The 15,578-nt window shown below is 34.6% G+C and overlaps 1 protein-coding gene across 3 annotated transcripts in view; it reads right to left on the reverse strand.

Moving 5' to 3' along the window:
* The window catches only part of LOC127856151 (uncharacterized), a 37,207-nt gene extending 23,963 nt beyond the window's left edge, over positions 1-13,244 (reverse strand). Inside the window, exons 1-3 of one of the 3 annotated variants that reach the window (XR_008037865.1) lie at positions 13,196-13,240; positions 11,835-11,992; positions 11,042-11,363 (exon numbers count right to left, since the gene is read on the reverse strand). Coding sequence is in view for 2 of the 3 variants with exons in the window: in XM_052392188.1 (XP_052248148.1) it covers positions 11,835-11,907 (73 nt within the window). In the remaining variant the exon portion in view is untranslated. Of the gene's footprint in view, positions 1-11,041; positions 11,364-11,834; positions 11,993-13,195 lie in introns of those variants that run through there. The other 2 variants (XM_052392188.1, XM_052392187.1) reach the window with 2 other exon arrangements.
* Positions 13,245-15,578: the final 2,334 nt, after the last annotated feature.

The following is a 15,578-nucleotide window of genomic DNA, read 5'->3' on the forward strand; positions in this document are numbered from 1 at the left end:
GACTTAGGTATTTTGTTCGAAGTTTGTTTGTAATCATAAAATAAAAGTGGAATGTAGTGGTACATTATATCCATAAAAAATTACTATTTTATGCTTATACTAATCCACCTTACCACCCTCATCGGCCGCAGAACATCACGATCATCATCATCAACAACAACAAAAACCACCCAAACCATCATTATAATAGTTATAAACGCCACAAGTTGTTTATGGTTGGATCTTTTAAACGTTTTGCAGAGACTGCCGGTTCTCTTAACCCATTTATGCCTAGTGGACTCTCCCATCCTTCTAAATTGGATCAATTTATTTCCAAAATTAGGGATTTCTAGTATGCTTATTTCTATATTTAGAATATTACTTACAGAAATTGCTTAAAGCAAACAGCGCAGACCCTGCATGTTGCGGCGTCTCATCCGAGTCTACGCTGTTTGCCAAGGCCTTTTTTCTAGACGCTAGGCATCAATGGGTTAATCAGGGGGTAGATCGTACGCAAAGTAACTGTAATTTTTAACTTGCCGCATAACAACACCGTCCGTGTCTTTCGATGATATTCAACTACTTCTTACACAGCTTCGAACCTTTAAATCGGTTCAAATCTTCCAACGAATCCTTGTGAAGTCTTAAAAACAACAGTAGAAGAAAAAAACAAGAGCTGTCACCATAGGATGACATATGCCCCCTATAAACGCTTTGATAGATGTTATGAGCATTTCTCGAAACCTAAACGCAGATTTCAAAACCTAAACGCGGACCCTAAGTTCAATGTCAAGGTCACATGGGTCAAAGTATTTGTGCGCATGAAAGGCCTTGTCCATATACACATGCATACCAAATATGAAGGTTATATATCAAGGGACATAGAAGATATGAGCATTTTTCGAAACCTGAACACATATTTTGAAACCTAAACGCTGACCCTAAGTTCAAGGTCAAGGTCACATGGGTCAAAATTTGTGTGCGTATGGAAAGGACTTGTCCATTTACACATGCATACCTAATATGAAGGTTAAAGCTCAAGGGATAAAGAAGTTATGAGCATTTTTCGAAACCTACACGCAGATTTTGAAACCTAAACGCGGACCCTAAGTTCAAGGGTAAGGTCACAGGGGTCAAAATTTGTGTGCGTATGGAAATCCTTTGTCCATTTACACATGCATACCAAATATGAAGGTTATAGCTCAAGGGACATACAAGTTCTGAGCTTTTTTCGAAACCTAAACGCAGATTTCGAAACCTAAACGCGGACCCTTAGTTCAAGGTCACATGGGTCAAAATTTGTGTGCATATGGAAAGGCCTTGTCCATATGCACATGCATGCCAAATATGAAATTGCTGTCTGAAGCGACATAGAAGTTATGAGCATTTTTCCAAACCTAAACGCAAAGTGTAACGGACAGACGGACAGACGGACGGTCAGAAGAACGGGCATACAAATTACTTTAGTGCTTTTACTTTCTTTGTTTTTAGTAATGCAAGTAGCAAGTAAAAAAAAAAGAAATTTAAAATAGGCCAATAGTAAAGAGGAAGATAATAGTATATTTTAACATACCATTTTTTTGTTAAAAAGACAATAGATACTATTTCAACATTGTGGTATATTTAATACTAAAGTTCATTTAAAAATAAATCAGTTTGAAAAAAAAACAATTAATTATGTATTCAATCCTCTAATATTTGGTTAGATTGTATATGGATATAATTTTAGTACACAAGAAAAATTCATATACTTGCAAGAAATGGCAAAATAAGCTTTTTAAAATAACTTTATATTGTTTAATCCCCTACCAGTCTCTGGTCGTTTCAGGTTAAGCTCATTTGAAAATAAAGTATTTTAGACTAGTAAACAGAGTTGAAGTATTTATATTTAAATCATTTTGTAATCTGAAAACACTTGAATTTAGAAAGAAATTAAATCTGAATTCTACTGATGTATTGTGAAAACTGTCACAGGTAAAACCAGACAAAGTAGCAAAATATAGGGTAAAAAATAACGTCAAAGACGATAGAGACCTTTTATCCAGGTACTTACAGATAAAGTCGGTAAAAATTCCAAAGTCAAAGACGAGAGAAACCTGTAATCATCTTGATACCTCTGAAATGCATTAAATACTGCTTTTAACTCGGAACTACGACCATTTTGAAAATACTGCGGAAGATCACACGATCGGAAGAGCTCTTCAATATTGAAACATGGAATGCGCATGCGTTGGCGTGGCGAAACTAATTGCACAATCGGGTTAACTTTTATTAAGTACAACGTACTTCATGAACTTATGTTGTTTTCTGTAATAAGAACTTTTAAAATATTGAACATCTCATTAATATATGTATGGTACATTGTACTCAATTCATCTTGCAATACGATTTATCATAACCTGATATACATTTAATTAGGCTTTTGTCCACCATGCTTTGTGTGTTTTTTCCGTAGATTTTAAGGTTTTCCTCGTATGATGCTACATTATTTGGGGTTCCTTGAATAACTCTTAACAAACTTACTTACTAGACCTACGAACGTTGTACTGATAGCTGCAATGCCCATCTGTTTAGTTTTTTAACCCATTTATGCCTAGCGTCCAGAAAAAAAGGCCTTGGCAAACAGCGTAGACCCAGATGAGACGCCGCATGATGCATTTCGCTCAGTAGTAACTATGGCATATAGCGTGTGTTATAGAAAACCCCATCGAAGTGGTAACTAAGACGACCTATAGGTGTTAAATCACCATGAACAATTCTTGGTTTAAATTAATCAATACCTAAACATGATGTCACACAATCTTTCACAACACAAATTAATTGTGAGACATGTTATTAATGTATCACTGACAGGCCGTGCAGTAAGCACTCAAAAACTCATGTATCCTATAGAAACTGCACAATTCTCATCTGAGCCCAAGTGCACAGAAAATACGAAAATACAGATTACATGGCATCGGTTCTAATTAAAGTTAATGAAGATTGTATCGCTTAAAACTTTTGCATTTGTAAAAATGCTTTTAATTATGTTTATAATTAAGCACGACCAGTGGGAATGGATTATACATAAATAATACTTTAACATGATACAATCATATTGTTTTAGCGCTTCCATTTGATTTATTGTATTTTGGTTTGAAGAATGTCCATTTAAAGCAATGTTTAACGAATATTGATTTTTAATGATAATGACCGATGCTTAAATACAATTGCTAAATGGCACCCTAATCACTATACATGCCGTTAACATTTATTGATCCTGTACAAGCAGTTTTCATATACTGTAACAGAAGGTGTATGGTTGCACGGAACATATTCTAGTGTCCCGGATATGCAATTTAGCTATGTGCTTTGAAACATACAATTCTTGTCAAACTTTCTCTATTGTGGATTTTTGTAACATCAAGTAACGCATTTTTCTTCACAGGTTTGAGATTGAGATTTGAGATTGCACTGAAATGTGAAACTAACATAAATAAATGAATGTGTATGCCCCCGGATCGAAAGATCGGGGTAAATTGTTTTTGGCCTGTCTGTCTGTCATTCATTCATTCATTCATTCATTGTGTGTGTCCCAAAACTTCAACCTTGGTTAAAGTTTGATAACTTTTGCATTATTGAAGATAGCAACTTCATATTTGGCATGCATTTGTATCTCACGGAGTTGAACATTTTGAGTGGTGAAAGTCAAGGTCAAAGTCATCCTTCAAGGTCCAAGGTCAAATATCATTGTATTTTTCTTTCCTAAAACTTTAACCTTCGTTAAAATTTGGTCATAACTTGTTTAATATTGAAGATAGCAACTTGATATTTGACATGCATGTGTATCTCATGGAGCTGCATGTTTTGAGTGGTGAAAGGTCAAGGTCAATGTCATTGTTCAAGGTCAAAGGTCAAATGTATGGCTTCAAAGCGGCGCAATAGGGGGCATTGTGTTTCTGACAAACACATCTCTTGTTTGTATTTATTTTTCATAATATAGGTTACTTAAACATAGGCGCATTACCGATTTCAACATAATTTCTTTTATATACAAATATGGTTCTGCCAAACGGTTTGTAAACTGCTTAAAAGTCATTTTTTACAACTATTTAGTTTTGAGGGTCCATTACCATTCATTGGCATCTTACTCTATTTATTCTTTTATATGAACAAAATCATGGTACTAGAGCAAGTATGAACCTATAATCAATATATCGATTAAAAACAATTTCAAAGCAACTAATTAAATGTCTGTGTTTGCAAGCGTGTGTCGCTTCTCGGTTTCCTAGTTAATAACACCGCGGCATAAACAGGTACATCTTGTACTTTTTGTAGGATCAATTGTGCTCATTTGTTCGTGATTGCTGACTGATACGCTCCAAAGGGCGGCCACCATAAAAAAAGCACTACACAGACTATAAAATGTTGTCATCATTGTCACTATCACGACGATCTTCATGAAGTCTAATCATTTAGACATGAAATAAAGGGGCATTAGGCGTATAAAAACAATATCATAACTAAGTGATCGCCGCATGACCCCTATACGGTTGTGTATATGTCGCAGTAATATCGGGCAAAGCAATTACGTTCATAAAACGACGAGCGATATTCTTTTGAAATTGGCGTTCGTACACTATGTTGAATGAAAACATATCTGGTGTACCGCTAAATGATTGAAGTGAGCCGCACTCGGTGAAAAGGGAGTTAAATGCGTGTGCGTAAAGTGTCGTCCCAGACTAGCCTGTGCAGTCCGCACAGGCTAATCAGGGACGAGACTTTCCGCAAAAACTTGATTTTGGGCTAAGAAGAGACAAACAAAAATTAAAAAAATATCATAAAAGCGGAACGTGGCGACCCTGATTAGCCTGTACGGACCGCACATGCTAATCTGGGGCGGCACTTTACGGACATGCATTACATAAAACACGGTCCTAGTGGAAGATGATTTTTCGCTGGAATAATCAGAGAACGCTTTGATAAATGAGTGAGATTTCCTGGTAATAAATGTGATCCCTATGTTTGTCACATTTTTCCAGTGTATGGATGATGGTTTGAAACCTTATATGGCTTTGCAGTAAATAACATGATGATTGATGTAAAATATGAATTCGTTAGAGATTGTGTACCTTCATGTGTCAAGTACTTTCTCATCTGATCAATCTGGGGCATGTGGGCATAAAATCACTTCAAGCAGGATGTCAAAGCTGGCCAATGTCCATCATCGCATACAATAAATGTTGATGACACAAACGATATATTTTATATGCGAATAGGATGATTTTACAGTGTACAGCACTAAATGTCTTTGATGAGCTTGGCATTGTCTGATGATGAAAGCATAACTATGTCCTGTTTTATTACCGTGTATTATTGTTGTTCTTAGGGTGGTGATCGATGTGCATTCAAAAGTAAACCTAATGCGTTTGCAAACGAGTTCAAAAGTATGTTTCCCGATAATACTCTTAATCACAATTCTCTTTAACGTGTTGGGGAAGGCGTGAAGTAGCGTTGCAAATGGGTTAGGCATTCGCCAGAAACAAATATCAAATGTGATCTGATTTGCTGACTACCACCAGAAAATATTACTCGTATTTGATTGGCTACATGGTAGTATCAAATGAATACTGGCTACAGTTGTATTCGAAAGTTTCATGATCGATGATATTAAAAGCTTAATGCGTTCATAGCCAAAGGTTATTCAAATAGCGAAATTGGAAAATGATGTTTGGTATCGTCTACCTATGATCGATATATCAAGATCTACCCTTTTTGTTTTAAATTTAAACTGGGACATTTGAAAACACTTATAAATCTTCAAAACATGGCTACTGCTCCACTTTACGAAATATCTTAAATCGGGCACACATATTGAGTACTTAGTTAATAAGGCCTACACAAGAATAAACGTAATGAAAAAGTTAAAATTTAATGTATACCGTTCCTCGTTGGAAACAATCTACGTATCATGTATTATTACTTGCTCGAATACAGCGATGTCGTTTACGACAGCTGCACATTTAAAGGGGCCTTTTCACAGATTTTGGCATTTTTTTTAACTTATTCATTAAATGCTTTATATCGATAAATGTAAACATTGGATCGTAAAAGCTCCAGTAAAAAATCAAGAATAAAATTTAAAAAAGGAAAAGAACATTGCCCGGACCAGGTTTCGAACCAGTGACCCCTGGAGTCCTGAAGTAAAAACGCTTTAGCCTACTGAGCTATACCGCCGAGTACATACACTTGAAGTATTTTATACCTTATATAAGCAATCTTCGTAGTTTCACAAAATTTAACGACAAAAACAGAACTCTCCAAATTATTCAATCGTTTCGCGTTGCAACGCTTTATAATTTTTAGGTTTTAAAATCGTCAAAAGATGCATATAATGGCTATATTAGACCATGGTAAATGTTCAGTATTACTGTTTCCTCACAAATATCATAACTAAAACGAAAATTTGCGAATCTGAAACAACTTTTTTCAATTTTGTCAATTTTCCAAAGCGTGAAAAGATCCCTTTTATGACCAAGAAAGATTAGAAAACGCCCAACATGTGTCTGCACGAATATTTACACGAAATAAATCTCTATTCAAAAGCTTTCGAAAGAAGTCGGATGGGAAACTTTTAGTTATCGTAGAGCTAAACATATACTCACTCTTTTTTACTAAATGACTAACAAACTAACCCCAACCTTTCTTTCCATTCACGAATACCAACGACCGCTATAATTTAAGGAATACTCAATCACTGTATTTTCCAAGAGCTAGAACTGCTATCAAATACAACTCTTTTATCCCATTTCGAAGAAGGCGTTTCTCCCTTTTTTTGGTCGGTCGGATCCACGCTTCTGTTAGGTTAAGTTCCAACAAGTAGTTTGTTTTCCTCTTACCCGACCGAAGTTAATTTTTGATAGCAACTCTAATCTTGTATGTTTTGTTATGGTATTCCAGTTGAAGATTTTAATCGTTTTCGTCTCAAATTTGCAATATAAACAATAACATACAAGAAGGATATTTTACAAAGAGATTATGGTGATTTATGTCATTGAATATTCTTACTAATTTGGGGAATAACTTTTTGTAGTAAAAAACGTCAACGAAAATGTTTTTGGAGCTTTTTGGACTTATGTTCCTCCATTTGAAAAAAGAAATATTATATTACGTTTCATATTAAAAAAAAAAAATTTTAACACGCACGCGACCATTGACACGTTGTGCTTCATGTTATTTCTTTCTTTGCTTGCAATTTAGAGTTATGTAATATAATTTCATATACCAACATATAATCAAATACATAAGCTTTAAACACCACTAAAATCTTAATTACGTCCTGTAAACCAGTTGTTCACACCGTAACGTTTGGAAACATTTCAATAGCACCCTAACATATATCAATAGACACTCACAGTTTAAAAACGTAATTATCTGCAAACTCTGTGTAGATTGTTGGCCATGTTTTTCAAGTTAGTAACCGTAACTCCTATCGAAATCGTCCAAGATATCATGAGAACAAGTGTTCTGACCAAGTTTTATGAAGATTGGACCATTCATGTTACCTCTAGGGGTTTTAACAAGCTTTCACTTTAGCTGTATAAGGAAAACTGACCCGCCCCCTGGCGACCATGATCTTCATCGGACCGGAACCACTTGAATTTCGAACTTTACCCGTGATATCATAAACACAACCGTTTTGAACAAGTTTAATGAAGTTTAGACTATAAATAAGACTTCTAGAGCGTTAATAAGGTTTTACTATAATGAAAACTGCCCCGTCCCTGGTGGCAATATTTTTCAACGGACCGGGACCATTTTCGAGCTCAGCTGAGATATCATAAGAGCAAAAGTTCTACTGTGAGTGTAATGAACTGTTTATTTTGAAGTCAGAACGAACGACTGAGTAGTCAACAAATAACCACCTGATGGCAATTTACATGCATTCTTAAATCGACATGAACACGTAAACAAACCATACTGACAGCCTTCTATCGCTACTGGGATTCAATCTTCAGAAATACTTAAAGACTAAAGATTATGGTTGTCGGCAAAAAAACGTGAACAACAGGAAATTTGCTATATAAGCAATCCTCGTAGTTTCCCAACGACAGCAATTACACGGTTTATTGCTTTATTGATAACCGTTACACTACAGTCACTTATAAATATCTTAGTTAGAAGGCGATTTTTCAAGCGGTTCCGTAGTGTAGTGGTTACACGCTCGCTTTACATGTGAGAGCCCCAAGATTCGAGCCCCAGAAGATTCAAATTATTTTATTTGTGTTCTATGTTAACTTTTTGTTTTGATGTAGACATTTTAAAATCCATTTTACTACAATTGGACATTTTTATTAAAATTAATGGATGCCGCGTGGTGACAACGTTAATTAAAATTTCTTACATCACTTAAATATCTTATTAAAAAAATACACGTGTTTTTATATTAACAAAAAATGCAAACATATCTATAATCCATGTAATTTTATGGTTGTCTATCACAGGCCCTAAGTACTATCCCTACCACATATAGAGCGCGAAGCGCGGCACGTATTATTGATTGTAACAATGAGTTGCGATAAAGGAAGCAGCCGCTTATTAAGGAGGAGATGTGTCCCAGCAACCCGTTTCCCTAGAGTCAAGCACTCCTCGGAGTTTGTTTTTTAAGGACCACATATAGAGCGCGAAGCGCGACACGTATTACTATCCAGGTGGTATGGACCCTTTAGCATTATCCGACCATTACGTCCATAGTTATCTTCCTTAGAATTTGAGAAATTTTGAAATCCTTGTTCAAAGTCCAAAATTTTCATCCGATTCTTCCCAAACTTGCACAGGTTTTTTTTTTGTCAATGAGGATCCAACCCAAACCCTATATGAGCAATATCGGACCATAAGTCCAGAATTATGTCTCTTTGAATTTAAAAATAAAAGTGAAAAACTGCTTGGTTAGGTGATTATGTCAACATTTTCATCAGATTCTTTCCAAACTTACAGTGTCTTCATATCAATGAGCATTTTTACCTCATTTAAAATGAGAAACATCGGGACAATAAGTCCAGAATTTTTTCTATTAAATTTGAGCAAATGAGGAATTTTCACTTGTTTAAAAGATTTCACAACTTTCGTCTGAATCTTTCCAAACTTGTTAAGTGTTTTTATATCAGTATTACTCGAACCCTATTGAACATGATGAATATCGGAGAAATAAATCTATTATGATCTTTTACTGAATTTGAAAGTATTGTGAAATGCAGCTTCTTTATGCAATTTACAGTTTTCATTCATTTTTTTCCCAAACTTTTACAGTGTTTTCATATCAATGAGTACTTAACCCCTATCGTAAATGAGCATCGTAAGAATAAGTTCAGAATCATCTCCTCTTGTAGTTGAGAAAAATATGAAATTAAGCTTACAAGATGAAGCAGATTTTTTAAAACCTACACAGTTCTGTTCCATTAATGAAAACTGCACACGGATGCCAGTAATAAAAAGGAAACCAATGTAAATAAAATGAACTATGAAATAGTTGGGGGTTACAACACAAAATCATAGATAATGGTTATTTGGGGGTTATAACACAACATCATAGATAATGGTTATTTGAGGGTTATAACACAAAATCATAGATAATGGTTATACCAGTATCTTTTTCTATTTTGTTCAAAATAATCGGCCAATATATTAATCTTTACAGTAGAAAAAAAATCGTTCAATGTAACTTCATTGAGTGCCTTTTACACTGAAATTCCCGACGCCCTTTGATGCTTTGCATCAATACTTATCTTGTACAGACTATAAAATGCTTTCATAATTGTCACTGTCACAACGATCTTTTAGACAGAAAACAACGGGGCGTTAGGCGTATAAAAAACAATATCATAATTAAGTGATCGCCGCATGACCCCTATACAGCTGTGTAAAGCACGGCCGTTAATCACGCGCGCCACCTCTTTTTTGAGATGCATTAATAAATGAGCCAATGCTACTTCCGAGGTGGCGCTCAGGCCCAGATGTTTTGAATTTAACGGATAATTTTACAGGGTGATTAGGTTTTTCAACATATTTCGCATTATTTTTTAAAATCAGCCAATGTAGTGCGATTCAGCAATTATAAATTCATCCAAAGATGTACAGACGCAAACAATCACAATCCATTTGGAAACGTGAGGACCTTTATAAGTTGTGGCATGGTAGAATTCGTAAAAGCAAATCGATGTATTTTGCCTGTGTGACGAGCAAATTCCCAGCTAATTAAAACGCTTATTACATAATACTTTTTGCTTGGAACCTTAACAAGTTAATGCGTGAATAAAAACATCAGCTTCTAACCGATCTAATAGATAAGTTTGCATTTTTCAAAAAGATGGAGCCAATGCCAAGGAGGTGGCGCTCAGATTAGGGGGTGGCGCCAATGCAGTGTTTTCTAATAATGTCTTGATGTTTTAAACGTTCGTCTTTGTAAGATAAGAACACTTAAAGGGACCGTCAACAGCAATTGACGAAAAAAGAAAAGTTCTAAATTACCGTATTTTTTACAATTATTAGTTTATATTGATTAAAATATCACGACTGATATAATGATGACATTACTTGAAAAAAGTTGTTAAGCTTTCATATTTTCAGTATATTCGGTAATAAATTTTATTGGGTACAGGTACCAGGTAACTACCAGTTAACTATAAATAACGCAAGTAGATTGATCATCATCGTCACGTGGTAAACCCAGGAATGCAAATTGTACATGCTAGTGAAATGTATATATTTTATATATGAAATGATCAATCAACTTGCGTTATTTATAGTGTTTATATCGTTATGTCACCTATTTTCGCGATGTACTTTCGATTTCACATCGCGAAAATATACTGAAAATATGAACGTTTTTCAAGTAATGTATTATACCAGTCGTGATATTTTAATCAATATAAACGAAAAATGATTGAAAAAAATACAGTATTTTAGAACTTTTATTTTTTCGTCAATCGCGGTTGACGGTCCATTTAACATGTATTAATTATATACAGCTTAATTGGTGAAGTATTTGTGAGGAACATGCATATATACCGTATTTATGAGTCTTTCAGTCTTCACAGTTGTCATGGAAACGTCTACAAATATTTACATTATTAATCATCTCTTTTTCCAATACAATTTGTGCAAAATACGAATTGTCTATCAATTATAGTCATATAGCTCTTGCAAATTGTTGATGATTAATTTTAAATGTATTTTGTGTAACGATCAAATGAATTTCACTAACGGTCCAGAGGCATGGTCCGTCACTGAACCGCTTGAAGCGTGACCTTGAAGATTAACGCGAACGCTGGACGCATTATTGACGTCACTGTGCCATTATGACGTCATAAAGTCTGACAACTCAGCATTGCTCGCTGCGTCGCATCCTATACACGAAGCGATACGAATAGTGCATAATGTATTTCATTTGTGTAAAGTTTATTACATTTGTACATATGCACATTAAGCAATAATTATATAAGTAACAAAAACACCAGAATTTAAACAATTAAACCATCAATCAACACAATAATATTAACACCCTTAAAAGGCGTGTTTCAGCTGACCCGACCGATCATTTTTGTATTTTATAAATGCTAAGGTTGTTGAATGGCAAGCTAAATTATATATTTTCTGTATATGTAAACAAAGTCACATTTTGAAAGTAAAATAATGGACAATAATGTACTTGGAGTATGTGAAATAGCCCCACCATAAACAGACAAAAACATTAATTAGAAATGGTTTGTAACACGAATGAATTTTCCTAGTCGGTGTACAGCTTAAAGCAAGCAAGCAAACAACCACCCACGCATATATCGATAAAGAAAGCAATACATTCAAACTAAAAAGGTTACCTATTGCAACTGAAATCAAAGGCATGAACTTGAGACCTCCGGCCATGCTTGGTCGATCCACTGCCACTGCCATGATTTACTGCCATAATGGACAGCCGAACATAGCCACCTCTTGTCACAGGACATCACGCTGTTCCAAATGTAGTCCGTATTTACATCTTAGATGTAACATACAACGTTAAATGATCAGTTAGAAAAGATCATTATATGAAATTGAAATGTAGTGCCATCTACACTATATAATTGCTAATTGCGCTTTATACGTTTTAACACTTAGGTGACACAAACGGGCAATATTTTGTAATACTCATGGTTTTCCTTTGGTATATCGCCCTCATCGACTACAACTACTACTACTACTTCTTCTACTACTACTACTGCTGCTACTGCTACTGCTGCTGCTACTACTACTTCTATTATTACTACTACTACTGCTGCTACTGCTGCTGCTGCCGCCGCCACGACCACGACCACTACCAAAGAAAAAATATTAAAGTCGTATATTCTATATTAAGCGATCTGGTTATAAATTCCAAAATTTATTATTTCATGCGACAAATCAGTTATATATAATGTGTGTAAATATATCTAACAAGCTATTAGTAAAAGAAATACGATACTAAATAATACTGTTCGATAAATTTCATTGCCGCCTTGATTGTTTGTTGGTATTTGTATTCTTACTTGTGTATTCTATGTTATGTTGTTATACCTAGTTACGTTAAAGAAAATATGGTGAATTGTTAATAATGCTTCGATTGGTCATTTGCCTGATCGGGTAGTACTTAAATGTACCCCGGGTACGGAAAATATACTAACGCGTACACTGTAAATTTATACTGTACCCGAGTTTCATTTCCGCCCAAAATCCGATGTTGTAAAACGCCCAACGGAAAATTATCTTTGAAAAAAAATCCTCAACATGCTTTTTTGAGCAGGAATTTCGATAATAATAGAGGCGTTTAGACAGAATATTAATATAAATTTGAACATAATTAATTTGAAAAAAAATGCCGACAACGACCAATTTAGCGTGAAAATTCCTGGGTTCGTTGCAGTATATTTTTCTTACCCGGGGTACATTTATGCATACTTAAGAGTACTCGGGATACATTTAAGTAGTACCCGAGCCGAAAAAACTTAATTATACACACTGTTTTATGTAACCTAACTACGTATAGTAAGATAACATTAAATAACATAAAATACACATTTAAGAATGAAAAAAAAAACGTAACATCCGCTTTCTGTTATTATTTGTATTATCCTGATGAAGGCGTAAGCCGAAACGTTGATAAAAAAGGAAAGAAAAATATGTGTTTTTGTTGGATTTATCATACTACATTTAAGAATGCACATACCTATAAACCATCAATACATAGCGTTTTCTTCTGTCGATCATAACGGAAGTAAATACAAAAATATAAATAAATGACGTAACGTTACCCGACGTGAACGTGACGTTACGCGCCAATACTCAGAAGTCGCTACATATTATGAATTATATGCTGTGTATATATTATTATATAGATATTATACACATATACCCACATATACGCATATACACATATATATACATATATACATATACATACATACACACATACATAGATATATATACATATATAACATATATACATAACACATATATACATATACACACATACACATATACACACATACATACATATATACACATACACATATACATGTTCACAATATACATAATATATATAATGTTTATAAAATAAACATAAATAATATTATTTATTATACGCATTATATGCTGTCTATTAATGTTGTCGACTGGAACACACTGTCTTTTACATTACATCCGAACGGTTTCATAGTTTTTAGTCTCTTTATCCACAACGCTTCTCTAATTACACGCTCTTGGCGTCCAGTGATATTTAGCGTCTCCAGGACCGAGAAGTACATATTGTCATCACAGTGGCTCGAATCGAAGTGGGTAGTGATGGGCTTTTCTTTATGCAGGCGGACGTCTCGCAAGTGTTCACTCATGCGCTCTCGGATTTGCCTCTCCGTCTCCCCAACATAAACAACACACTCGCACTTGTTGCACCCTATACCGTATATCACGTTTCTCGTGCGACAAGTTACATTATTTACTTCCGTTATGATCGACAGAAGAAAACGCTATGTAAAGTTGTCGTAATAATCGTTTACTGAAGAAGGCCTTTGGCCGAAATATTTAATAAAAGAGTAAATGTATGAAGTTTTTACAAATTTATATGTTCACGAAAAAGTCATGAAACACGAAATATAAATGAATTTTGAGTATTTTATAAGGTGAGCCATGGTGAAAGGCATTTTAACCCATTTATGCCTAGCGTCCTGAAAAAAGGACATTGTAAACAGCGTAGACCCAGATGAGACGCCGCATAATGCGGCGTCTCATCTGGATCTGCGCTGTTTTCCTAAAGGAATTTTTGTAAGAAATATTCTCAATATAGAAATAAATATACTAGACAGCCCAAATTTTAGAAATAAATTAATCCAATTTAGAAGGATGGGATAGAGAGTCCACTTGGCATAAATGGGTTAATGTATACTTGTGAAATCAACCCAATGTCTACCTCCTCAAATTGTATTTCAGAACATGTGTTTGTATTTTGTTGATTGTTAGTCTTTCAAAAGCAGATTGTAATACTGCCATATTGTATGCGGCATCGCCTTCAAGAAATATCAACTTCAAGGTGTCAAGAAACCTCATCAAAAAGATAATCAGATGCTAAGTTTCATCAAAACGGTTATTCAATATTACACATAACTGAAAAATAACATAATATAACTTCAATTTCCACTGATGCATTTGGGTATGAAGTATGAAGAAGAATATACAGTATGTTACACGCAAATTTTTGAAAAGGGGCATCACGGTTAACAATGTGTATTCTATTAGTATAGAATATTATTAGTGGGGGATCTTAAACTTGCAACTTACGCTGAGTAACCATGCTAGACATAACAATTTTTTTTCGACGTAATCTACTTACTCTTCCTGGGTAAGTTAATATGCAAATTGCACGGGCTGGGGATCGAATCCGCGATTCTTAGATTTGTTGACCATTTCTCCACCAACTAATATAGCCGTCTGTACACATTTGGGAAATAATGATTATATTGACATATGGACGGGGTTATGGTAAAATTTAATGTTTATTATGTTTCAGTAGTAATCCATTTTAGTACTATTTTTAACGACCCACCAAATACATAAGTAACATAAATTAAAGCCTAATTCGAATGTTGTATCAGTTTTCTTGCTCAGTATTTTTGTGGAACAAATCTTCAACATTTAGGGAAAAATATAAATCAGTGTGTGGTGAGTGAAGAAAGAAACTGCCATGAGAAAATAATTTTGAAATTTGTATACTAACATAATTATGTAAGTTTATTTGATCTGGGTTTAAACGGCTGTTCCAGTTTTTACCCCTTACTGTAGATTACTAATGATGATGATTTCAATGAAGCTGATATTTGCTTAAAATCAGCTGACAAAGCATTCATTTGACTACATGCACATTATTATGTACAACTGGACCATTTATAAAAGAGCCATTGCCTTTGTATTTTAAACAATCACATAATTACAGCAATATCTTGGGATTGATGACTTCAAATATTCGCGCCGTGGTTATTCACATTACGTTTGCCGCAACTTACACATTCTTTCCAATAATAATAAGAAAGGAGAACGCTGATTGGTCGGGGGAAAAGTAA

Source organism: Dreissena polymorpha, chromosome 13 (genome assembly GCF_020536995.1).
Source record: "Dreissena polymorpha isolate Duluth1 chromosome 13, UMN_Dpol_1.0, whole genome shotgun sequence".
NCBI lineage: Eukaryota > Metazoa > Mollusca > Bivalvia > Myida > Dreissenidae > Dreissena > Dreissena polymorpha.